The following is a 27,335-nucleotide window of genomic DNA, read 5'->3' on the forward strand; positions in this document are numbered from 1 at the left end:
TACATACATACATACATACATACATACATACATACATACATACATACATACATACATACATACATACATACATACATACATACATATGTATACATACATACACACATACTCATATATATCTATTATATAATAACACTACTATGCAATAATACCATTGTATCTCATGTACTAAAACAATCATATTACATACACAACTATTCCATACCGAAACCATTACTTGGATAGATATTTTTTAAGTAGTATTCTGAATTGATTATTGTTAGAGAGTTTTACATGATTGGGTAAAGAATTCCATTCTTTCATTCCTCTATACAGGACTGTACGTTTGATGGCATTAGATCTAACCTTAGGTATTGTAAAATTTCCAACAGTTGCATGTCTAGTGTTGTGACAGTGATTTTCTGCACTAAAAGAGAGGTTATCAAACAAATCATATGGCTTTTTTAAAACAGATATGTTTCTTATCACAATCAACACTGAGTATATGAGTCTGTCTTTGACCAATAACCAGTTGAGTTTTTTGTGCATAGAGATGATATTTGTCCTATTGTCGCACTTGAGAATAGTGCGGGCAACTCTGTTTTGTATAATTTGTAAAGCATTCAACAATAATGAGTTGTAGCAAAGCTTTTATTGCACAGCTGGTACATTTTAATTAGGGGTGTAACGATACACTAATCTCACGATAAGGTACGATACACGATATTAAGGTCACGATAACGATACGATATTATAGCAGTATTTTCTTAACAACCTTGAATGAGGAACATGTACCTGGAAAAAATGGTCTTTTATTTGAAAGACACAAAATACAAAACAATGTTGTGCGTTTGCTCTATTGTTACAGTTTGTAATGCTTTATAACTGTTTAAGTTTTAAAGAGAAAGCCAGGCCAACCATTTTCCTCAAACTGAACTAAAAGTAAATGTCAGGTTTGCATTATTATTCTGTGTCATAAAAGTCAAAATATTGAGAGACAGATTGACAGATTGTTTGCGCCTCGTCAGCCACTCGGTGGCTGTTTCTATCCACAATTGGAAATCCAAAATGGCACCATACCGGTGACTTAAGCCTGATTTAAGGTTCTGCGTTAAACCAACGCAGAGCCTACGCAAAGAAAAGAGCACTGAAAGTTCACGACTGCTTCACGAACTGGAACTGGAAATGCGTTGCTACCAAGCAAACCAATCACAGCCCTCTCGGTCTGCGTTGGGTCGTAGTTCCATTTTTTGGGAGGTGCAGGTCAGGCTACGGCGGAGGCTACGGAGAGACTCCTGCGTAGCCGTGTAGCCTACGGCATAGGTTTAACCAGAACCATCATTCAGCCTTTAAATGTGGCGGGGGCGTCTTCTATTGCTACGTTGTTCTCCATTCTACTTGTAAAATCTACGCGCACATTCCACTGAAACAACAAGGAAAGATGGGAGCTCAGAGCGCCCTCTTGTGTTAAAACAAAATCACTACATTGAAAAAGAAATCAGCGTCTGCTTGTATTGACTGGATAAATTTGTCCCAATATCGCACTACAGTCTGTCACCTCCACGACACGTATCGTGACGTTTTTGTATCGCGAAGTTTCGTGGCACGATGTATTGTTACACCCCTATGAATGATTTATAAATGTTTGTTTGATCTGGGGTGTGACTGGTTTTTGCTCGATGTGCAGTCTCTGGGTTTGGTGATGGTTCACGCCCACAGCCGCTGGATCTCCAAACCCCTGTCCATGAACAGCACAGACGGGATCCCGCAGGTCGGCATGGAGATGGACCAGCAATCCCCCAGGAGGATCGAGCCGGAGAAGCCGCTCTGGCACTTCTACCTCACCAGGTGAATTCAGACTAATGCTCTGAACATTTCCACACACGTGTGGTTCAGCTGACTGCCAGTAGAGACTAGAGTCTGAGCGTGGACTCTGACAAACCTCTGAACGCCCACACAGTCCACTGTTACTGTCCTCTAAAAATAGTTCCGGTGGTCCTTCACCTCTGCGGTTCAAGGGTCCAGGGTCCTCAAAATAATAATCTGCACATATACAGTACAGAGCAAATCAGAAAATCTTGAATCCATATGCTTAAAATGAGATATCCCCCCTTATATCAAACTCAGCATCACCCTGTGATCTAGGATTTTTATTTTGTATTACACTTATTATAGAGAGATGAGGGAGTTAATGGAGATGAACTCGCTTTTGGAGCCAGCCTCTAGGGGCCAGTTGGGGAACTGCATTAAATCTTAGTCTCATTGCAGTCCAGGGATGTCTGAGTAAGGCTGTACTGTTGTAACAGAACGCCATCTAAAGCTGAGCAGACACTGTGCGATTATCGGCTCGTTTTGAGCCGATTTTCCAATCGTGCGACAATTTTTTGGATCGGGCCAATTTTCGACCCAATCGTTGGTCGTGCCTCGTGCAGTAAACGTGGGGTAACGACGAGAGATTAACACCTCACGACGAGAGAGTAACACCTCACGATGAGAGATTAACACCTCACGACGAGAGAGTAACACCTCTCGACGAGAGATTAACACCTCACGACGAGAGATTAACACCTCACGACGAGAGAGTAACACCTCTCGACGAGAGATTAACACCTCACGACGAGAGATTAACACCTCACGACGAGAGATTAACACCTCACGACGAGAGATTAACACCTCACGACGAGAGATTAACACCTCACGACGAGAGATTAACACCTCACGACGAGAGATTAACACCTCACGACGAGAGAGTGACACCTCTCGACGAGAGAGTAACACCTCACGACGAGAGAGTAACACCTCACGACAAGAGATTAACACCTCACGACGAGAGATTAACACCTCACGACGAGAGATTAACACCTCACGACGTGAGATTAACACCTCACGACGAGAGATTAACACCTCACGACGAGAGATTAACACCTCACGACGAGAGATTAACACCTCACGACGAGAGAGTAACGCCTCACGACGAGAGAGTAACGCCTCACGACGAGAGAGTAACGCCTCACGACGAGAGATTAACGCCTCACGACGAGAGATTAACACCTCACGACGAGAGATTAACACCTCACGACGAGAGATTAACACCTCACGACGAGAGATTAACACCTCACGACGAGAGATTAACACCTCACGATGAGAGATTAACACCTCACGACGAGAGATTAACACCTCACGATGAGAGATTAACACCTCACGACGAGAGATTAACACCTCACGACGAGAGATTAACACCTCACGACGAGAGATTAACACCTCACGACGAGAGATTAACACCTCACGACGAGAGATTAACACCTCACGATGAGAGATTAACACCTCACGACGAGAGATTAACACCTCACGACAAGAGATTAACACCTCACAAATCGTGTGCTCGCAAGAAAATCAAACGTGTTGTAAATACTGGTCGCTCCTCGTGAAGGAATCACAGTTGAAGCAGCTACGACCCGATTGGCCTCATCCTTTCACAGAGAGCATGCGCAATCTCTGATGTCACGTCAAAAACTATTATTTGTAGTTTAAAGTGTTGCAAATTCACATTACAAATCATGTTTTAATAGCAGAAAAAAAAGACTGCTTTTCCAACGTCTGCCCAACCAATTCCTTGTCCAATCACAACGTTGTCTAATCTTTTTTCATTTATCGCCACACAGAATGGCACAAATGGTTCAGCGTTACACCAACGCAGAGCCTACGGCGTAGGGTACGCGGCGACCCGCACCGTACGGTTATGCCGTCGATTTAACGCAGAACCATAATTCAGGTTTAAGGCAGCGCGTTTGTTTTTGCTGAGCATCTTCGGTGTCTCCCACTTCGGGTTTCCTCCTCTTCCACATCTTTTTGACGCTGCAGTTCCAGTAACAGAAGTCTGACGTGAGGATTATGATCGTATAGTGTGAGCAGACGTGAGGATTATGATCGTATAGTGTGAGCAGACGTGAGGATTATGATCGTATAGTGTGAGCAGACGTGAGGATTATGATCGTATAGTGTGAGCAGACGTGAGGATTATGATCGTATAGTGTGAGCAGACGTGAGGATTATGATCGTATAGTGTGAGCAGACGGAGCATCCGAGCATCAGGTCGTACAGTGTGAGACCATAAATCGTGGGCTGTGAACTTTTGAACTCAGAGATCTAGTCGTGCAGTGTGAGATGGGGCTGAATCAAACCATTTAAAATATCACACAGTGTCTGCCCAGCTTAAGTGTTAACCATCCCCCCAGAATTGCCTCTGGTATTTGCCAAAGACCATAATGGTTGATGTAATTGAAGTTTCAATGTTCTCTTTGCATCTCCACCCTGGTGTTTCCTTCTGAGTTCCCCTGTAATCGTAGGCGTAGCTCCAGGCAGGGCAGGTGTTTGAAAGCGTGAATCAGTGCCAGTAATGATCTCTCTGTTTCCCCTGCAGGATGATAACCATGGACATTGAGCAGGTGATCTGTCTGACCCTGGCCCTGCTCCTGGCTATCAAGTATATCTTCTTTGAGCAAGTTGAAATGGAGTCCACATTTTCCCTAAGGAACCCCATCACTATGTCCACCCCCGCCCCAAAACTGCTGCACGCCAAGACCTGCTGCGTGAAGGAGAGCCCTGCCCCATCAGCCCTGTCAGCCCCGTCAGCCCTGTCGGCCCCGGCTCTCACGCTGCCCTGCAGGGAGGACAGAGGTGGGTCTGTCCTCGTGATCATGCTGTAGCATCTGGTATCCAACCCTCAATTCAATTCAATTCAATTTTATTTATATAGCGTCTAATACAACAGATGTTGTCTCTAGACGCTTTCCAGAGATCCAGAACATGAACATAAACATAAACATAAACATAAACATAAACATAAACATAAACCCCCGAGCAATTATTATATAAACAATGGCAGGTAAAAACTCCCTTAGTGGGAGAAAAGCCTTAAGCCAAACAGTGGCAAGGAAAAACTCCCCTTTAGGAGGAAGAAACCTTGAGCAGGACCAGGCTCATAAGGGGGGACCCTCCTGCCGAAGGCCAGACTGGGGGAGTCAGGGACGTCGACAGCACACAGCAGGCAGGTGGAAGCAGCAACGGGATGACCAGAGGTGGGGGGGGGGGGCGTCAGCAGCACACAACAGTCATGTGGGAGCAGCAGCGGGATGACCAGAGGGGGGGGGGTGCAGGCAGGCGGAAGCAGCAACAGCAGACATCCACGTAGGCAGGTGGAAGAAGCAATGGGATGACCAGAGGGGGGGGAGGGCCGGGAACACAGGCCAGAACGCAGCTCCTGAGGCTCCGGCCTGCAAACATACACAAAAGAGAAAAAAGGGGGGCCGGCACAAGAAACTACAGGAACGATGGACAAAAATGATAGCTATGAGATATTTATAATAAATAAAAATGGTAATGGAGAAGAGAGGCAGGGAAAAGGAGAGGAGAAGAAGGGTGAGAGGCACCGCCCAGCGGATCATGTCGGTGCCCCCCTGCAGCATAAGCCTATAGCAGCATATCTACCACCAAGCTATATTTGAGACTAACTATTATAGTTTTGTTCTATAGCTGCAACTATGACTACTGACTCTAACACACTAGAGTTTACACTACCTAGAGATTTACCAACACCAGCTAGAGGTTTACTTAACACTAACTATAGGCTTTACTAAACAGAAAGGTTTTAAGTTTAGTTTTAAAGGTGGAGGTGGTGTCAGCCTCCTTAACCCAGATTGGAAGTTGGTTCCAAAGTAATGGTGCCTGATAGCAGAACGCCCGCCCTCCAAATCTACATTTAGATACTCTAGGAACTACGAGTAAACCTGCACCCTGGGAGCGGAGAGCTCGGCCAGGAACATAAGGCACTATCAAATCTTGTAAATACTGCGGAGCTAAGCCGTTTTGGGCTTTATATGCAAGTAATAAAATTTTAAATTGAATTCTGAATTTTACAGGTAGCCAATGGAGCTACGCTAACACTGGAGAGACGTGGTCTCTCCTGCTGATTCCTGTCAGCACTCGTGCTGCTGCATTCTGGATCAGCTGGAGCCTATTCAGCAAATTACTTGGACATCCTGCTAACAACACATTACAGTAATCTAGTCTAGAAGATACAAACGCATGAACTAGTTTTTCTGCATCACTCTGCGAGAGGATTTTCCTAATTTTTGCAATATTACGGAGATGGAAAAACGCTATTTTACAAACCTGATTGACATATGGTTTAAACGACAAATCCTGATCGAAAACAACACCAAGGTTTCTCACAGTTGCACTGGAAGCCATCGCAACACCATCTAATCCCTTCCTAAGATGCTCTGGACCAAGAATGATAACCTCTGTTTTATCTGAATTTAGAAGCAGGAAATTTCTGGACATCCAGTCCTTGATGTCCCTAAGACATGCCTGAAGTTTAACTAACGGTTCTGTTTCATCCGGCTTCATAGACAAGTAGAGCTGCGTATCATCAGCATAACAATGAAAGTGTATGCCGTGATTCTGGATTATGCTTCCCAACGGCTGCATGTATAAACTGAACAAGATTGGCCCTAGCACTGAACCCTGCGGAACACCATAACAGACCCTCGACTGTTCTGAAGAAACCTCATGTACATGAACAAACTGGAACCTGTCAGATAGGTATGATTTAAACCAACATAGAGCTGTCCCTTTAATCCCAACAACATGCTCTAACCTGTGCAGTAAAATGCCGTGATCTATAGTGTCAAAAGCAGCACTGAGGTCCAGTAAAACCAGTATGGACACTAGTCCCTTATCTGAGGTCCAGTAGAACCAGTATGGACACTAATCCCTTATCTGAGGTCCAGTAAAACCAATATGGACACTAATCCCTTATCTGAGGTCATAAGAAGGTCATTCGTGACTCAAACCAGTGCTGTCTCTGTGCTATGATGCATTCTGAACCCTGACTGAAAAACTTCAAACAGATCATTTCTATACAAATAGTCACATAACTGGCTTGAAACTGCCTTTTCCAGAATTTTAGATACAAATGGAAGGTTGGAAATTGGCCTATAATTAGCTAAGGTGTCTGGGTCAAGAGAAGGTTTTTTAAGTAAAGGTTTAATTACTGCCACTTTGAAAACCTGTGGTACATATCCTAAGCTTAGGGATAGGTTGATTTGGTCCAGTATTGTCGCACCAATAAGAGAAAGAACATTTTTGAGTAGTCGAGTCGGGATGGGGTCTAACATACATGTGGTTGACTTAGCTCTATTAACGAGTGAAGTCAGCTCAGGGAGGTCTATAGGATCAAAACAGTCTAGAGGCAAGTCAGAGCGTAGGGAAGTCGCTAAAGCTGAAGAAACACCTACAACCGGCTGGTTGATTTCTTCTCTAATTCTCGTGATTTTACTGTTAAAGAAGCTCATAAAGTCCTCACTACTGAGAGCTGCAGGAATGCACGGCTCAACAGAGTTGTGACTCTTTGTCAGCCTGGCTACAGTGCTGAACAGAAAACGTGGGTTACTTTTGTTATCCTCTATCAACGTTGAATAATAAGCTGTTCTTGCTTTGCGAATGGCTTTTTTATATACTATTAGAATATCTTTCCATTCACGATAAGAGTCTACAGACTTACAAGAGTACCACTTCCTTTCCATTTTACGCACGCTTTGTTTCAACATGTGAATATCTGAATTATACCAGGGAGTTAAGCTCCTGTGGCTAGAAACCCTCCTTTTCAAAGGAGCAACTTCATCTAAAGCTGAGTGCAACAGATCAGCAGTGTTACTAACAAGAAAATCAACATCAACATCAGAGGAAGAACCCAGGTCACTGGCCTCTATTGCTTCAGTAGAGGCTTCACTATTTTCCACTGTCGCAAGATGAGCAATGGTCTCCTTAAATTTAGCAATAGCTTCATCAGACAAACATCTGCTAAAATAATACCTCCTGCCCTGCACTTCAACATCAACAACATTCAATTCCAACGTTATTAAGTAATGGTCGGATAAAAGGGAGTTAACAGGTGACACCAACAGACCATCAGTTTCAACACCGTAGGTGTTGAAACTGAAACCCTGTCTTCTATGAAAAGGAAAACCAACGTCTCCACTGCTTAAGGAAGCTCTTTTCACATTGATAAAAAGCTGCTCAACATGTTCTATAGATGTTTTATTGAATCTATCATGTCTTTTAGCTTAATCCCAATGTTCACCCTACTTTCTACCACTAGCCCTCACTCACTACCACTTCACCCTAAAAATGAAGCCACAGGCGTAGGGCCTTGTAATGTTCCCTAGGGATTGGGACACCACTTGCTACGTCACTGCGTGGTTTACGTTCGGGTACGTAAGTGACTGCGTAGTTACGTTTGCACATACGTCACCATATCAGGAAGCCCAGAGCTAAAAGCTGTTTCAATTTCAGCTGTAGCGCTGTTAATATGCCACTTTATTAAGTTTTAATATTTTTTCAGCCGTAAAAGTAACCGTTAAGATCCCCAACCTGGGCTCAGTTTATCCAAATAACGCCTGTTAAGAAATTTACTCCGATGTTTTCGGGGATGAGAAGAGCCGCCGGCCCGGGAGCTGATTTATGGTTCCGCGTTACACCAACGCAGAGCCTACGACGTAGGCTCTGCGTTGGTGTAACGCAGAACCATAAATCAGCGTTTATTTTGGCGAGATCTTGGCAACAACGAGCAAGCGAGTGATTATGTACATTCACTGAGTGAATATTATGAAAGTAAAATATATATTTCTCGCTAGAAATGTCATCAAAATGCATTTTTATGCAGAAACTAACTCAAAATATTGATTTTATTCACTAAAAATGAGAAATGGCCGCCATGTTTTTTTGTTTGATTCAGTCTGCAAATGATGACGTAAAGCATTCTGGGAAATTTTCTCTAGCCCTCGGTCAGCGAGTCAGAATCTGAAATCCCTCACTCTGAAGGGCTAGACACACTAGCCCTCGTTATGTCCACTAGCCCTAGATGCAAAGAGGAATTGGGACACCACTACCCTCACGGGGGGGGGTAGGACTGAAAAGTAGGACTAGGGGGGGATTGGGACTGGGCCATAGTGTCCTGGTTTGGCAACTTACCCCTAAAAAATAAAAACTCATTTAATCAGATTGTGAGGTGGGTCAGTGAGCTAACTGGAGAGCCACTACTCAACTTCTCTCCTCTTTAAGGGTCAGCTACAGAGACTAGCTGATACATCTCAGATGATACTTCTCATCCACTACACGGGGAATTCCAGTATTTCCTTCAGGCTGGAGGTTTAAAATTACTTTGTGCAAAACTAAAATGTATAAATGTAGTTTTGTCCCCTCAGCTATTAATGTCCTACATAGGACATGATTTCCCATCCTCCATCTAGGTCTATTTATTTATCTATTGTATTGCTTATTCAATCTGGAGCCTTGGTTTTTGTTTGTCCGTCAATATTTTGTTATTCTCCTGTTTGTCTTGTGTCACTGTACTGTATGGTGTTGTTGTAAGTTTCTACTTTTTACCTGCAAACAAATCTACCAGTAAAGTGACCTGACCTTATTACTGCCTGGTCTCCCCAGATGAAGTGATCCGGCCGTTCCCCGCCACCACCAATGACTGCCAACCAAAGAACGCATTCTTTCTGGGGGAGCGAGATGGAGGGTTGAAGTCGGAGCCTGCTCGGCCTCCCCCCCCCCAAAAGCCCAGAGCACTGACTGATTGTGTGGCGATTCTCAACAACCCCGAGGTAAAACATTACAAATGCGTCTCCAGCGTGTCCCCTTTGGTGCAGTCAGACAAATGTTGACTGTGTCTCCAGAAAATTGGACTGGTTTGTTCCATTTGTGTTGAGAATTCTTTAATGAGTTGTAGCAAAGCTTTTATTGCACAGGTACATTTTAAATAGTGGTGTAACGATACACTAATCTCATGATACGGTACGATACACGATATCGAGGTCACGATAACGATACGATATTATAGCAGTATTTTTTTAACAACCTTGAATGAGGAACATTTGACTGGAAAAAATTGTCTTTTATTTGAAAGACACAAAATACAAAACAATACTGTGTGTATATTAATATTAATACCCCCATGGTTACTATTTGTAATGCCTTATAACTGTTTAAGTTTTAAAGAGAAAGCCAGGCCAACCATTTTCCACAAACTGAACTAAAAGTAAATGTCAGGTTTGCATTATGCATCTTCAGTTTCATACTAGTAAAAATATTTAGCCACAAACAGGAATAGTTTCTCTCATGTATGATTTGACTTTTTTTTCTTTTCCAGAAATGTAACAACTAAAATTAAATAAATAAATAAATAAAAGTGAATCAATAAACTATGAAAAGTCCCAAACTCCAAATGCAACATGACAGTTATGATTTTGTTCCAGAGCTCAGAGCTTCACCTGCTCCAGCCTGAGGTCGTAAGGTGAACCCGTTATCGTTTCATCCTCACACCGCCAGGGACGACACAATCGTTTATATCATAAAAAAGATTGATTCCTGCTCACCTTAGAAGTAAAAGTTCAGAGTTCAAAACCCTGCAAGAGTCCCGTGATCGGGACCAAAACGGTACTAGTTTCTTCTGAGCGTAGTCAGATGTTGGTCCGCGGGTCGAGGCGCGGTCGTCACGTGATCCCGCTGCACCAATAGGATGTTTCTAGTCAACAAAATATATTCATATTAATAACCCAATATCGCGCAACAGTTTGTCACCTCCACGACACGTATCGTGACGTTTTTGTATCGAGAAATTTCGAGGCACGATATATTGTTACAGCTCTAAGTTTAATAGTGAGCAGCTGTGTGGGTTCACTGAGGCTCCGTATCATCCAATCCTCAACTCCACCGTGGTATTGAGGACCGGATGCAACTATGAATGTAGAAATAATGACAGACGTCACATTACACCCCACGTCATCTGTTGTTTATGTTTGTTTGTTTTTATTGTTTGCACTCGTAAAAAGGAACATTACACAGAGGAAAAAAGTTTAAAAAAAGATGTGCGGGAGATAAAAACCCCAAGGGCTTATAAGCGACTCCCCCCTCCTAAAAACATGAAAAAATAAAACAATAATTCACAAAACCATATAAGTACAATACATTGGCCTATACAGTATAACTGATAACTCAGTTATACGATACTTCAGAATACAATTAAATAGCTTAGAAATATATTTAAATAATGGTGAATGAAAAACACAGATATATTAAAAATCTATAAACTTTTTTTCAGCTTTCTTTTGAATGGAGATAATGTTGAGCATGTTTCACTTAAATGTTTTAAACTGTTAAAAACAGCACAACACCTTGATACATAAATGAAAATTTAGCAACTGCGGTTCTACAGAAGGGGATATGCAACTGTTGAGACAGTGAGTCTCTTGAGTAGGAGCTGCAGCTATTCAACATTTTAGTAATCAAGTATTCTACTGAAAATTCCATCGATTAATTGAGTAATCGGATAAAACATATTTTTGTTTAGTTAAAGAGCAATTATAAATATACATAAGATGTTAGATGTTAATTGACATTACTAAAACTAAATTATATAATCCAGTAGGTTCATGGCTGTGCATTTAAAAACCCTGAACTTACACCAGTCGACCAAATTCACTGCCTTCACTCAAAAAACTAAGGATCTTACCAAGAAACGTTCTTATTTCTAACCTAAAAATACCATTACACCTGATAACACACATCACTTAAAAGGTTAGGTGTTTTTCCCACGTGTTTCAATTGAACTTTCATTTGTGTCAAGCACATTTTAAGTTCTAGTTACGTTTTAAGTTAAAGTCTTGATAAGATTTTGAGTTTTGGCAGTGTTGAAAATAAAATGATGAGACCTGCTGTGTTGGAGCACATTAGACACCAGTGCTGCTTGATGTTTTATCCATCAATGACTACAGAGCTAAAATTGAAAACTACCCAGTTAGCTTTATTACGTTTTTATCTGTGTTTTTACAGATTAAATGCATTAGCCGCATCGACAGTCGTCATAATTAATAGAAACCTATATAACGTTATGTTAGCAAGGTACCTAACGTTAATATCATTAATTAGCACTACATTAACTTAATTTTACCGTGTCTGGGTGACGGTCCTCCCTCTGGGAGTAACAGGGTGTTGGTGGAGAAGCTGCAGCGTTGAGGACGTACTGTTGTATCAGCTCTGTCTTACAGTGAAACATGGAACTGTGTTGCCTTGGTGTCCAGCTGGAAATGACCCACACTTTTCTGCACATTTTCTGCCTCTTCTTTTAGTTAAAACCAAACATATCCGCCTCTTTCTTCTACCTTTACGTGCGTGGCGTCAGCGCGTTGTGCCGCATTAAATGTAGTCGGGGCGAAATACCTGCTTTGAGCTGCAAAATGAAACGATTCCTCGAGCCAGAGAAAATTCCTCCATCATTTATTGTAATCGAATTACTGAAATTATTGGAGGAATGGTTTCAGCCCTTCTGTTGAGACTGTTGACACAGAGCGTGATTGTGATTGTTGCAGCTGGGGCCTCGTTTCCTGAGCGACGCTGAGGTGATGCTGCTGGTGACCTCCAAACACATCCCTGCGTACAAACTGGAGGCCGTGATGGAGAGCCCCGAGAGAGGAGTGGCCATCCGGAGACAGATGATTTCTCCAAAGCTGCCCCGAGCGTCGGTGCTGTCCTCCCTGCCCTACACCGGTTACGACTACTCCAAGGTGAGCGCCGCTGGGCGGGAAACCCAGAACCCCCGACGACAGGGAGGCTCTGGTTCGGAGGGCTGCATTGGGATTGGGCCCTGCCGGGTCCTGCCGGGACCCAAAGCAAATCTGGCGGGCGGTTTGAACTTTGCTGCGGGCGGCTAAAAAAACACTGCAGGATCAGGATGTAGTCTATCGACAAGGTGGAAATCAATGAGGTGGAAAAGAACCTCAAACAAGGTCTTTACTAAACAAAGACAAAGCAAGGCCAGTCAGATATTTGGAGAAACTGCGTTTAGTGTCTATGGAGCATCTTGGAAGAGACGAGGGATTGGAACCTCAGTCGGTCAGCAACATTCTCTTCCTCCACAGATATGTAATGGCCAAGCGATTCATTTGTTAAATTAATTTATTTCATTCGTTAAATTTGTTTATTTTATGTTATTTATTAGTGTTATTTGAGCCATTCACAGCTACTCTCGTTGCTATAACCTCAATCACATAATTGATGCAGCGCGAAAGGTGAAATGGCTTGTGCGATGACGACAATGACTACGTTTACATGCAGTCAAAATTCAGATTATTGCTAATATTCCGGTTACTGAAACATTGGGAATATTCCGTATACATGGTAATTAATCATTCGGGATATCTGGATCAAACCAGCGACGCACGGAGAACATCATTTCCACTTCTTCTTCCTGTATCCAAATCCAAAACAAATGCTGCTTCACGCAACTTTTCTTTTCTTGTAAATCTTCTATCCCGGTACTTTCTACCGTCTACAAATGCAGAAATGTTCATATCCTTCATTACATTTATGAAGTGATTAGTCTCCTCCTGGTCTTGGTTTCTCCGTGTTTATAAGAACTTCCTGGACTCAAAAGACCAGGATTCCTTGTGAACAGAACATGTGCAGAAAACACATTCCTGTTTGATGGGGATATTCTGTTTGGTGTTTACATGACCGAATATTCAGGTTTTAAAAGGAGTAACCCAGGGCTCATATTGGGGTTTTAAAAACCTGAATATGAGCAAATTCGGGTTATTCAAAGGGGTTATTGGTGTTTACATGGCCGTGCAAAACCGGGTTATTGCCAATATTCGGGTTTTAAAAGGGTTATTGATGCATGGAAACGCAGTTAGTGATGCATCTAACTGTTGGTCAGGTGACCTATGAACTGTCAATCATCCATCAAGCTCCACTTTGGTCATGTTAACATTAAATCTGATAGATTTGTCTGGGACATTTCTCTTGCGGGACAGGAGAAGACACTAAATCAATGCATCTGCATTATTGTGCAGCATGAATTCTCAGAGTTTTGCAGATGTGGGCGGGGGTGGATATAAACACTGCGGGTGCAGGGGGGAGTGGATATAAACACTGCGGGTGCAGGGGGGAGTGTAACACACTGGTTGTGGGCGGTAATGGAGCAGGATAAAGAAAACAGTCCCGCTATAGCAGGGATCTGCTCTGGTTCAACAGCCTTCTGTTTCCAGGTCACCGGCACCTGCTGCGAGAACGTGATTGGCTACATTCCCGTGCCAGTGGGAGTGGCCGGACCTCTACACCTGGATGGAAAACAGTTCCAGGTTCCCATGGCAACCACAGAGGGCTGCTTGATTGCGAGCACTAACCGTGGTTGCCGAGCAGTCGCAGTGAGTGTTGCAGAGTACATGGAGACATGAACACAACATCCGGGTCACAGACACACCCAGAACGTCCTGATCATGGGATGTCAGCAGTGAAGTTACTGTAGAAGAGGGGTTCGCTAACTTTTACAACCGGGACCAGTTTAGAAAATGTTCCACTGTCCAAGTACCACAATTAAGATCAGAAAATAAAAAGAAAGTAGTGTATATACAGTGTGTGTATATATATATATATATATATATATATATATATATATAGGGCTTTCAAAGTTAACGCGTTAACTTATCGTCCAAGCAAGTTCACTTTCAAAAAGATGCAGATGATTCGACAGACAAGAATAAAGTTATTTGTACATGTACTGTCCATTTGAAATGAATTACCGTGGAAGTACGTCGAGTCTCAAATACACTTGCAGCCAAACACACGACCGATGCAGAGAGCGCAACTCAAAAAGCAGACAAGCCTTTTATTTGAGCCTTTTATTTTCCTCCATATGAGGTTAGACATAATTACATGGAAAATGTTTGTGATGCTTATGGTTCATTGTTTTACATTGAGCTGCTTAAAAAAACAAAACAAGGAATCTTAAGTTAGTCTTTACAAGTGTAAAATTGGGGACTACATTGTGTTTTTATTTATGAAGGAATGTTACATTCAGGTCAAAAGCTTTTTTTTGTGGAAAGTTGAATAAACATTGGCATAAAGCAGCATATTTGCCCTTTCTCATGTTGTTAACAGTATTAAAAACATTTAAAAAATACCTTAAGGTAATTCAGAACAGCAAAAAATGTGTGAATAAATGTGCGATTAATATGCGATTAATCGCAACTTAACTATGGACAACATGCAATTAGAAAATTAATTTGTTTGATAGCCCTAATATATATATATATATATATATATATATATAGTATACAAATACCATTTATTATTCAAGCCACTTTATTTAACTGAAAAATGCAGCTTATAACACTTGTGGTGTCATCGGACTTCGTTTTGATCCTTGACCTTTATTGGTGGAAATTGCACGCGCGAGAGCCCGTTCATCTCTGCTTGCAGCTTTAATTATTATTATTATTATTTACTTCTGGTGTAAGGAACACCAGGACGTAATAAAGGGCTACAGCAGCTAGAGTTACATTTTCATTTATGAAATATAATGGCTGCCTTATAAATTTCATTTCCTAAAACATAAAACAACTCCCCCATTATCTTTTCTATTCGGATTAACTTACTTTTACCGGTGAGTACTACTCATTTCTGATGTGATGGTTAACCTCCCTCTGTGTCTGTAGCTGGGCGGCGGGGCCAGCAGCTGCATCCTGGCCGACAGCATGACCCGCGGGCCCGTGGTCCGGCTCCCCTCGGCCTGCAAAGCTGCCGCCGTCAAAGCCTGGCTGGAGAGCGGCCAGGGCTTTGAGACCATCAAACAGGCGTTTGACAGCACCAGCAGGTAGGACGGGACAGAGCCCGTACGTGCTGCATGGACCCCGTGTGCTGCTTCCGTGTAGAGAACCATGTGCTGGCTGTTTGGCAGGTTTGCTCGTTTGCAAAAGCTGCTGGTCGGCCTGGCGGGGAGGAACCTCTACATCCGCTTCCACTCCAGCACCGGAGACGCCATGGGGATGAACATGATCTCCAAGGTACAGTTGAGCACGTGTTACATGGACACTTACATCACACAATACGGACAACAGATCCAGATGAACCTCAGGGGTCTGGGAGCTTCATAGGAACTAACAGATCAACCATGTATTTTGGTCCATTCAGTGCTTTGTAGACCAGCAGTAAGATTTTAAACTCCATCCTTTGACTCACTGGCTAAATCAATAGACAGTGTAAGAAGCGGGTTGCCATGATGCTTCTCCTTCTGCCCTCTGCTGGACACGTTTCCTGTATCATACAGTATATGAATGTGGGATAAAGTTTGATTTGATGCTGATTAAGGAATGCTTATCTGGAGGCTTTCGTTTTATGGCCTAACAGAAGTGTTGCATTCATGGATCACATTGCAGAGCTGCAGGAGTCTTTGACACGTCATGTGTGATGGTTGCATGTCTGCTCCGTTGCAGGGTACAGAGCAGGCCCTCGGCGTCCTGCACCAGCACTTCCCAGAGCTGCAGGTGATTGCTCTCAGTGGGAACTTCTGCACAGATAAGAAACCAGCCGCCATCAACTGGATCGAAGGCCGGGGCAAATCTGTCGTCTGTGAAGCCACCATACCTGTAAAGGTGGTGACAGAGGTAGGAGGAGCTCAGCTGCTGCTACTGTCAGACTTTGTTTTCTGGTATTAAGATACAGCAAAAGATCTACAGAGTAGGAAACTTGGAAGTGATTAGTCTTTGAAAATACTGACATCCAATACTGCATGCTTTTGAGAATTAGATATATGAAATTATTACAATGTTAAAATACTATACTGCTGGTAATCCTTAAAAACTGGTTTCATGTTCCATATTATTATGACTTAGATGATGATCAAATCACATTGTATTACAAATTAATGCAGACAACCAATTAATTCCAAGATTCACGATTGAGGGAACATACGGAAGAGTATTAGGGCCATGCAGGAGAAAAAATATTTGAGAGGGGAAGATTTTTTTTAATTGTGCACTTCGAGAAAAAAGTTGAAATGTTGAGGAAAAAAGTTGAAGTGTCGAGATTATTGTTGAAATACAATTTCAAGAATAAAGTTGAAATACAATTTCAAGAATAAAGTCGAAATTTCATCAAATCCAGTTAGGAGAGCGACTGACAGCTCTGGAGTGTAATGTTAAGGGTACGTTTCTGAGGTTATGCAACTGCATACGTGTGATATGTGTTTCAAATCAATATCGTCATCAAATTTTGACTTTTTTCTCGACATTTCCACTTTTTTCTCGAAGTGCATAATGGAAAAAAAAATCTTCCTCCTGCAAAATATTATTTTTATTGTTCTCCTGCCTGGCCCTAATACTCCTTTGTAAGAAACATGATCCCAACAAAAAACAATAAAACAAATCATTGTTACTTTTATATCCGTAGATCAGTTTTGTCTCTTTTTTCCTCCAATGAGCCCCACTCATCTTCCCTCTGTGTCATTCTGATTCAGGTCTTAAAAACAACAACACAAGCTTTGATAGAAGTCAACATCAATAAAAACCTGGTGGGCTCCGCCATGGCGGGAAGCATCGGCGGCTTCAACGCGCACGCCGCTAACCTGGTGGCTGCCATCTACATCGCCTGTGGGCAGGTGAGCTGCGTGTCTGGGCTCTGCTGGGACCACTTGGCTTGAGCGCTTAAGCTGGGACAACATTGTCCCAATATAATGACGCTATTTTGATCTATAAAACCTTTCACGGCCAGGCAACACCCCCACTACAAGCATTTGTGAAAAGACATTCAAACAGATTAACCAGAGCTGGAGTTGGAGGCGAGTGGATAGTTCCTTTTAGAAAAAGTGCTTTTGGTCGAGCCACTTTTTGGGTTCCTGCCTCTCACACCTGGAATTCAACACCAAGCACGATCCGTGAACTTCCCACTCTGACCTCTTTCACCAAACATTTTAAATCATGGCTATTGGAGGAACAACACTGTTATCACAACCAGGCTTAAAGCAGCACTATGTAACTTTTCCAGCTTAATCTAATACATACCTGCCAACATTGGGCTGTGAAAAAGAGGGAGATTTTCTGGGGTAGCGGTTGGAATGCTCCACTCTCAACATCCCCGCCCTGATATAAACAAGGCGACTTTTAATGAGCTTTAAATCCATAGCTACAATGAAATGTGCTAAAATGTACCTCCCAAAATGATTCTACAGCCTTCTTGGAGCCAAATAAGTTTAATATTAATAACAATAAAATACAATATTTGTAGTATTTTCCAGGTTCCCTTTGTCCCCCAAGGACCTGTTGTAATTGTAGGTGTCAGACTTTGCAGCTTCAATCACTTTCTTGGAGGTACATACTTGTGACCAGGGCTGGTATGGTTTATCTTGCAAGAAAGGAGTGCACAAAGAGTAGAATTATCCATACTCATTGTGTTTTCTGTGAGGATGTTTTCCACCATGCTGAATGACCTCTCTGAGCTTCATTGCTGTGAGAGATGCAGAGCTTTGCCTTCATCGGTGATGCCAGATTTGTAAAGCTCTCCTCTTTCCCTAGAAGAACCCAGAACCTTCAACTCTCTCTTCCTGTGGGAGATCCTTGCTTGCTATGACTTGATACTCCACCAACTCTTCTCTCACATTTCTTTCAAAGCATTTTCTCAAACAAAACAAATTTTCAAATAACAAAATAACATATTTTAACCATTTTCCAAACAATAAAATAACTGAAAAAATCTGAAAAATGGTTCAAATATGTTATTTTGTAACTTGAACATTTTAAAATATGTTTATGTAAAATATGCTTTGCTGATGAGAGAATATGTTTCTCTATTTTTCTTATTTTTGTGAAGAGGGATATATATTGTTTTTCGGCACTACCTTGTTCTCTATAGCTGATATAACATGAATTACTGTGGGATCGATAAAGTTCTTATTTTTGCCATCTGAGAAAATTAAACATATTATTTTTGGTGCCTAACTGTTTCCCAAGTATATTAGTGTGTGTGTGAATGAATAAATGAGACGTAAAACGTAAATTTATTTGTAGAAAGGCGCTTTAGGAAAATAAGTCCATTTACTTGTATTAGTTTACAGCGCAGTCTTGAACATCCAATATGGCGGCGACGTTGACGTATTGGCAGCTCCATGGGGCGGAGCTTGGACGTAGGCAGTGCTTTTGGGTTGGGTTGCCAGGTTTGTCAGGAACCCGTTAATATAATACATCCATGCAGGAACCCCGACACGTGAAACACCATTGACTCATTTCACTTTAAAATCGGGAGATAAGCGGGAGAAATTACAAATCAGGAGCAGGGCGGGAGAAATGGTTGAAAATCGGGAGACTCCCGCTTAAATCGGGAGTGTTGGCAGGTATGTCTAATATTTCATCATCATCATTGTGATGGTACATCAACTTCCAACAGGTTTAATGAACCTCTGTCCTGGTCTGAGGGGTCTGTATCTCCTTCACTGGCACTTTGTAACTTTGAGGTGCATGGTAGGAACCCTGCCACACTAAAAACTACACATTTTTACGGTTTTGACTGCTTTACGGCATACATCACTTCCCCCTCCTTCCCCATTCGTAGTCCAGACCAAAGCTGGGCGGGGCGTGGAGCGCAGAGCTCAGCAGAAGCTGGTATCAAAAGCCAAGAAAATAAAAGTTTTATCGGAGGAGACGAAAAAAGAAAGCGGGAGAGTAACAAGCTGAATGCCCGGACCAAAAAAAAAAAAAATGCCTGGACAAGAATAAACATTGGCCCGGCGTTCACTCACTGGCGTGAGCTGAAAGACGAGGAGGGATGTCCGACAAGAGAGACAGAATTGTTATAAGATAAGATAAGATAAGATAAGATATTCCTTTATTAGTCCCACAGCGGGGAAATTCGCAAATGATGTATGATGTAAATGTAAAAGTCTATGTTCAATAAGAATCGAAATCAGAATGTTTTCACATACGTCTTGGGTTCTAGTATTTTTCCTGAGAACTGTAAAATTGTCCAGGGCTGATCTGCAAAATATAAGGAATGGGCATTCAGTTATTCACAGGTTATAAAGTATTTTTTTATTTTGTCAGTAAGTATGTTGGACTAGCGTATAAGTTTGTAAATTGGGGCGCATTATCTGTCTGAAACAGGACGGGGGAGCGGGGGTGACTTCACTAATAAAACCAAGTTGAACTTAGTGATTTTCAACATCGTCATATTATATTGTTTATCCAAAAATAGATACATTCCCTCTTCTCTCTCCATACTGCAAACGACCGCTGAAAACAGAAAAGTAGTTTTGAAAGTCCGTCCCGTCTTATTTCATTCACTATCAAAACAAATGCAGCGACGGGGACAGGAGTTTTCCAGCAGTACGCGCTGGTGCTCATGGGAAATGTAGTTCTTTCTGGTAAAGCACTACCGCTTTTGTCCAAAGGAGCCGCCAAACTCAACAAAAGCTGAAAGTTACATTGTGCTGCTTTAAACTTGTGTAGTTTGTTTTAATGTTAATTATCTGTTTTAATTGGTACGTACTAGGGAAATGTGCAATGCATTACACACTTTGTACGTCAAACAAACTTGGATACTCTCAGTACCATAATATTACCATCGCTGCTATTTCATTATTGTGATATGCATTTTTTGCTCAAGTCACTTTAAACTCAAGTCACTTTAGATACAATCCATACTGCTTTTAAATGCTACTAAATCTATTTAGCTACTATGTATGTTTTATGTTTGTTCCCTTGTTTGTATTGTATTGTTTGACTGAATAGTTTTTATGTTTTCTGTGGGGACTGCATTCAGCAATTCTGCTAAAACCCGGTGTATTTACACTGCTTAATGTAGTGTTCATTAATATTGCATTGTCCCGTCTAAATAAAGTTTGATTTGATTTGCTGTGGATGTGTTGTGTCCAGGATCCGGCTCAGACGGTGGGCAGCAGCAACTGCATCACACTCATGGAGCCGTCAGGGCCCACAGGAGAAGACCTGTACATCAACTGCACTATGCCCTCTATAGAACTGGGGACTGTGGGGGGGGGCACCAACCTGCCCCCCCAGCAAGCCTGCCTGCAGGTAGAGACAAACAAACACACACACAGGAAACTACAGAAGAGTGTTAGGGCCAGGCAGGAGAAAAATAAAAATAATATTTTAGAGGCGAGGAAGATTTTTTTTTCATTATGCACTTCGAGAAAAAAGTCGAAATGTCGAGAAAAAAGTCAAAATGTCAAGAAAAAAGTCGAAATGTTGAGAAAAAAGTCAAAATGTTGAGAAAAACGTCAAAATGTCAAGAAAAAAGTTGAAATGTTGCGAAAAAAGTCGAAATGTTGAGAATAATGTTTAAATGTTGAGAAAAAAGTTGAAATATCGAGATTAATGTTGAAGTAAAATTTTGAGAAAAAGAAAAAGAAGATTGCATTCTTTGAAGTATGTCAGACCATTGTTCTTCAGTTATATTTATATCCATGTTTTTTTCCCCTGTGAATTTTTTATTATTGAAAATGTGGGGCCCTCCATTTCAAATATTGCAGCGTATAGGTGTGATACTGTTCCTTTCCTACCAGACATGTTATAAACAGCAACAACTCCGTGGAGACGAAATATTTTCCACCCAACTAAACTGACTGATGTTATACAAATTTGAGACAAAGTTCTAGTGTATACAGTATATGGGAATTAACCACTCTTATGAACAGTTCAATTGAAAGTTGCATGCAGAACGCCCCCTATGGACCTGTGCTGCCAGTTTTTAAAAATTAGATTATAAGTCATTCAAATATGATTAAAAATAAATTAATTCATGAAAATAAAAGTGACATTTTATCATTTCTGATAATGAATTCCTGGTTCTGGTTTTAAGATACCCTGACTGCACAAATACTCTGTTATTATATTTTAATGAATAGATTTGGACAAGTGTGAGCGTGAAAGTCCATGTTTTCACCATTAGTGTGTGTGTGTGTGTGTGTGTGTGTGTGTGTGTGTGTGTGTGTGTGTGTGTGTGTGTGTGTGTGTGTGTGTGTGTGTGTGTGTGTAGATGTTGGGTGTGCAGGGAGCCAGCCAAGACTGTCCTGGGGAAAATGCCCGCCAGCTGGCCAAGATTGTGTGTGCCACAGTCCTGGCCGGAGAGCTCTCCCTGATGAGTGCCCTGGCTGCTGGTCACCTGGTCAAGAGTCACATGACACACAACAGGTAAGAGGAGGTCACTCTGACAAATGTTGATTTATGATCCGGTGCATCAGCCAAAGAAAGGAAATCCATACACTGTTTGAGGAGTACCAACATTCCCTCTATCCATTGGTTTATCACTGTGTCGGCCAACAGAGGGGTTGCTTATTTAGTTATTTAACGGTTAATGCAAGGTATATGCAAAATAACCACAATAGACTATTAAAAATGGTGAGACTTCTACACTTGGAACCGGCATTGGGATCGTTTCTCTGCTTCTACCATCCATCCATCCATCCATCCATCCATCCATCCATCCATCCATCCATCCATCCATCCATCCATCCATCCATCCACCTCCCTAGGGAGGAAGGACATGCCTGGAACACCTCCCTAAGGAGGAGGGACATGCCTGGAACACCTCCCTAGGGAGGAGGGACATGCCTGGAACACCTCCCTAGAGGGGAGGGACATGCCTGGAACTCCTCCCTAGGGAGGAGGGACATGCCTGGAACACCTCCCTAGGGAGGATCCAGGAGGATCCGGTACAGATGCCCAAGCCACCTCAGCTGACTCCTCTCAATGTGAAGGAGCAGCGGCTCGACTCCGAGCTCCTCCCGGGTGACCGAACTCCTCACCCTATCTCTAAGGGAGCGTCCAGCCAGCCTGCGGAGGAAACTCATCTCTAAGGGAGCGTCCAGCCACCCTGCGGAGGAAACTCATCTCGGCCGCTTGTATCCGCGATCTTGTCCTTTCGGTCACTACCCAAAGTTCATGACCATAGGTGAGGGTAGGGGCGTAGATTGACCGGTAAATCGAGAGCTTCACCTTTCGACTCAGCTCCTTCTTCACCACGATGGTCCGGTACATCGACCGCATAACTGCGGACGCTGCACCGATCCGTCTGTCAATCTCACGCTCCATCGTTCCCTCACTCGTGAACAAGACCCCGAGATACTTGAACTCCTCCACCTGAGGCAGGACTTCTCCACCCACCCGGAGAAGGCATGCCACCCTTTCCCGGTGGAGAACCATAGCCTCGGTCTTGGAGATGCTGATTCTCATCCCTCCCCCGTCGCACTCGGCCTCAAACCGCCCCAGCACATGCTGACGGCCCCGGTCCGATGAAGCCAACAGGACAACATCATCTGCAAAAAGCGGAGACGAAATCCTGAGGTTCCCAAACCGGATCCCCTCCGGGCCCTGGCTGCTTCTACCAATGCAGGAAATTGACTTTGTGACACACCAATACTATATTTAACTGTGCTTAAAATGTGCTGAGCCGTTGTGTTGGATTGCTCAGCACTACACCGGTGCAGCAGATTCCAGAGCCGCTAACTGGCAGTGCTATATGTTCTAGGCCTAAGGCCTGGTGTCCACTCTGTGACAAATCGCTCACATCCTATTCATTTTCTATTGAACACTGCCAGCGTGTCAAAAGGCAACTGCAACGATCCTCTTATGTTTCCTCTATATCTTCAGTCTGAAGCGGGCAGCTGCATTTTATACTCGAGTTGTCCCTAAAAAAAACTCAAAATCCAAGCGGGAATATTCATGGTTGGTTACAGCACGTGTCATACCGCAAACTATTTGATCCATTAAGCATTTCCTTGATTAATCGGGGGTCACAGATTTTAAGGACATTGAAAATGTATTATTTTTCTCTAGCTATCTGGTTGAATATATTATTTTTATATTAAAAATATAAAAGTTAAACCTGGATGTTGTTGAAATATTAAAGCACACGCAACCATATAGGGGGAGCAATGCAACTGCATGTGAATTTGCTCGCGGACAGTGGACTTCAAGCCTAAGAGCATAGACACCCGTCATGTCAACATGTGCTTACTGCTCCACTGAGTGATTTGAAAATAAAGGCTGGACTTTAAAAAGACAAATGTCCGCCTAAAATCAGAGTCTAGAGTTTTTGCTAAAGCCAGTTTTTCAACCTGAAATAAGTAAGTATGGCTCCATCGTCATTAAAAGCATGAGGTTTTTTTTTTTTTAATTAATCAGGAGGGAAAAAATTAATCAGGAGCGGAAAATTAATCAGGAGGGGAAAATTAATCAGGAGGGGAAAATTAATCAGGAGGGGAGGCGGGGGAAGGGGAATAGGGAAAAAAAAAGTAAAAAATGTATATATATATAAAAAAATAAAAAAAAAATACTTAAAATCAAAAAGGGAGGGGGGTTTTTCCTTTCACTGCCGTCCTACCTGCCTCTTGCTGGGGCTCCCGGTCGGGCAACTGGAGTCTGGTGGGGGCCCCTGCTGGTGGGGGCCTCCTGCTGGTGGGGCCTCCTGCTGGTGGGGGCTCCTGCTGGTGGGGGCCTCCTGCTCACTTCCCTGACGCCCCGGTCTGACCTCACCCCTCATTGCAATACATAAATTACCAATTCTATTTATATGATATCGTGCTACACCACTCTATATGATAATTATTTATTTGTTTACTCTCGAATTAATATTCTCAATTTATGTATCTATTTTCATCATCTTATTTACACACACACACACATATACTGATGTCGTCTTTTGTCGTTGTTTGATCTGTATGTTAATAAATAGAAAAAAAAAAAAGCATGAGATTTTGGCCCAAAATTTAGTGGCACATGTTTTTAATCAATATGTGAGAGACCATAGAGTTGAGTCACTGAGTCCAAATCAATATACACATAATGAAAAGAAAATGCTTTGGAATGTAACCTTTGTCTTGTGTCTTTTGTTTTGCAGATCAAAGGTGAACCTGCAGGGACCTGAAGCAATATGCAGCAGGAAAACCTCCAGAGACGGAAAATAGCTAACTAAGTTCACAGACAGATCAGTAAAGTCAGGGAAACATGGACAATCTGCCGAGGACTGATTCCTCGTCAGGGAGAAAGCATCTCCCCCTCCACTGAGGCGTTCAACCTGAGCATTTCACTAACTGATACGGTGGATATGAAAAGGATCCAACTCACGAACTTGTATCGCTGTGGATTTTGTTGACCATCTGCTACAAGTCAATGTGGTTCTGTTGTCATATTTGATGTGTGTACTGAATGTGGCATGAATCTTTAATTAAAACAACAGAATTAAGTGTTAACAGAAGTGTGCGGAACCTGCTCCCAGACCCAGAATGTATGACCCTGATGAAGGGTTGGTGGAGGCGGGCGTTTGTTGCTCCGGCCCTTCAGAACCCTACGCTCCCTCATTCAGTGAAAGCAGGAGTCATTCAGAGTTGACAAATCAATAAATGTGACGTTTACTGAGTGTGTCTGAACATTCACACACTCAGTATCATAGCGCTGTGTATCAAAGATGCTGCATTGTTGCATTTCTTCATCAAGATCAAATGTATCTGATTTGGATATTAAGGCCCAATCCCAATGTTCACCCTAATTTCTACCACTAGCCCTCACTCACTACCACTAGCCCTCACCCACTACCACTAGCCCTCACCCACTACCACTAGCCCTCACCCACTACCACTAGCCCTCACTCACTACCACTAGCCCTCACTCACTACCACTAGCCTTCACCCACTACCACTAGCCCTCACTCACTACCACTAGCCCTCACCCACTACCACTAGTCCTCACCCACTACCACTAGCCCTCACTCACTACCACTAGCCCTCACCCACTACCACTAGCCCTCACCCACTACCACTAGCCCTCACCCACTACCACTAGCCCTCACTCACTACCACTAGCCCTCACCCACTACCACTAGCCTTCACCCACTACCACTAGCCCTCACCCACTAGCCCTCACTCACTACCACTAGCCCTCACTCACTACCACTAGCCCTCACCCACTACCACTAGCCCTCACTCACTACCACTAGCCCTCACCCACTACCACTAGCCCTCACTCACTACCACTAGCCCTCACCCACTACCACTAGCCCTCACCCACTACCACTAGCCCTCACCCACTACCACTAGCCCTCACTCACTACCACTAGCCCTCACTCACTACCACTAGCCCTCACCCACTACCACTAGCCCTCACTCACTACCACTAGCCCTCACCCACTACCACTAGCCCTCACTCACTACCACTAGCCCTCACTCACTACCACTAGCCCTCACCCACTACCACTAGCCCTCACTCACTACCACTAGCCCTCACCCACTACCACTAGCCCTCACCCACTACCACTAGCCCTCACTCACTACCACTAGCCCTCACTCACTACCACTAGCCCTCACCCACTACCACTAGCCCTCACTCACTACCACTAGCCCTCACCCACTACCACTAGCCCTCACTCACTACCACTAGCCCTCACTCACTACCACTAGCCCTCACTCACTACCACTAGCCCTCACTCACTACCACTAGCCCTCACTCACTACCACTAGCCCTCACCCACTACCACTAGCCCTCACTCACTACCACTAGCCCTCACTCACTACCACTAGCCCTCACCCACTACCACTAGCCCTCACTCACTACCACTAGCCCTCACTCACTACCACTAGCCCTCACTCACTACCACTAGCCCTCACCCACTACCACTAGCCCTCACTCACTACCACTAGCCCTCACTCACTACCACTAGCCCTCACCCACTACCACTAGCCCTCACTCACTACCACTAGCCCTCACCCACTACCACTAGCCCTCACTCACTACCACTAGCCCTCACTCACTACCACTAGCCCTCACTCACTACCACTAGCCCTCACTCACTACCACTAGCCCTCACTCACTACCACTAGCCCTCACTCACTACCACTAGCCCTCACCCACTACCACTAGCCCTCACTCACTACCACTAGCCCTCACCCACTACCACTAGCCCTCACTCACTACCACTAGCCCTCACTCACTACCACTAGCCCTCACTCACTACCACTAGCCCTCACTCACTACCACTAGCCCTCACTCACTACCACTAGCCCTCACTCACTACCACTAGCCCTCACCCACTACCACTAGCCCTCACTCACTACCACTAGCCCTCACCCACTACCACTAGCCCTCACTCACTACCACTAGCCCTCACTCACTACCACTAGCCCTCACTCACTACCACTAGCCCTCACTCACTACCACTAGCCCTCACTCACTACCACTAGCCCTCACTCACTACCACTAGCCCTCACTCACTACCACTAGCCCTCACCCACTACCACTAGCCCTCACTCACTACCACTAGCCCTCACTCACTACCACTAGCCCTCACCCACTACCACTAGCCCTCACTCACTACCACTAGCCCTCACCCACTACCACTAGCCCTCACTCACTACCACTAGCCCTCACCCACTACCACTAGCCCTCACCCACTACCACTAGCCCTCACTCACTACCACTAGCCCTCACCCACTACCACTAGCCCTCACTCAC

The 27,335-nt window shown here is 43.5% G+C and overlaps 1 protein-coding gene across 1 annotated transcript in view; it reads left to right on the forward strand.

Annotated features, from left to right (window-relative positions):
* The window catches only part of hmgcra (3-hydroxy-3-methylglutaryl-CoA reductase a), a 36,510-nt gene extending 11,210 nt beyond the window's left edge, over positions 1–25,300 (forward strand). The window contains exons 9-20 of the mRNA XM_061729661.1: positions 1,667–1,827; positions 4,400–4,656; positions 9,484–9,650; positions 12,414–12,608; positions 14,091–14,249; positions 15,540–15,697; positions 15,782–15,887; positions 16,317–16,487; positions 17,339–17,479; positions 20,745–20,903; positions 21,868–22,022; positions 24,730–25,300. Coding sequence (XP_061585645.1) covers positions 1,667–1,827; positions 4,400–4,656; positions 9,484–9,650; positions 12,414–12,608; positions 14,091–14,249; positions 15,540–15,697; positions 15,782–15,887; positions 16,317–16,487; positions 17,339–17,479; positions 20,745–20,903; positions 21,868–22,022; positions 24,730–24,796 — 1,896 coding nt within the window. The 3' untranslated portion in view covers positions 24,797–25,300. The remainder of the gene's footprint in view (positions 1–1,666; positions 1,828–4,399; positions 4,657–9,483; positions 9,651–12,413; positions 12,609–14,090; positions 14,250–15,539; positions 15,698–15,781; positions 15,888–16,316; positions 16,488–17,338; positions 17,480–20,744; positions 20,904–21,867; positions 22,023–24,729) is intronic.
* Positions 25,301–27,335: the final 2,035 nt, after the last annotated feature.

The sequence above is a fragment of the Cololabis saira genome, chromosome 9, assembly GCF_033807715.1.
Source record: "Cololabis saira isolate AMF1-May2022 chromosome 9, fColSai1.1, whole genome shotgun sequence".
Taxonomy (NCBI): Eukaryota; Metazoa; Chordata; class Actinopteri; order Beloniformes; family Belonidae; genus Cololabis; species Cololabis saira.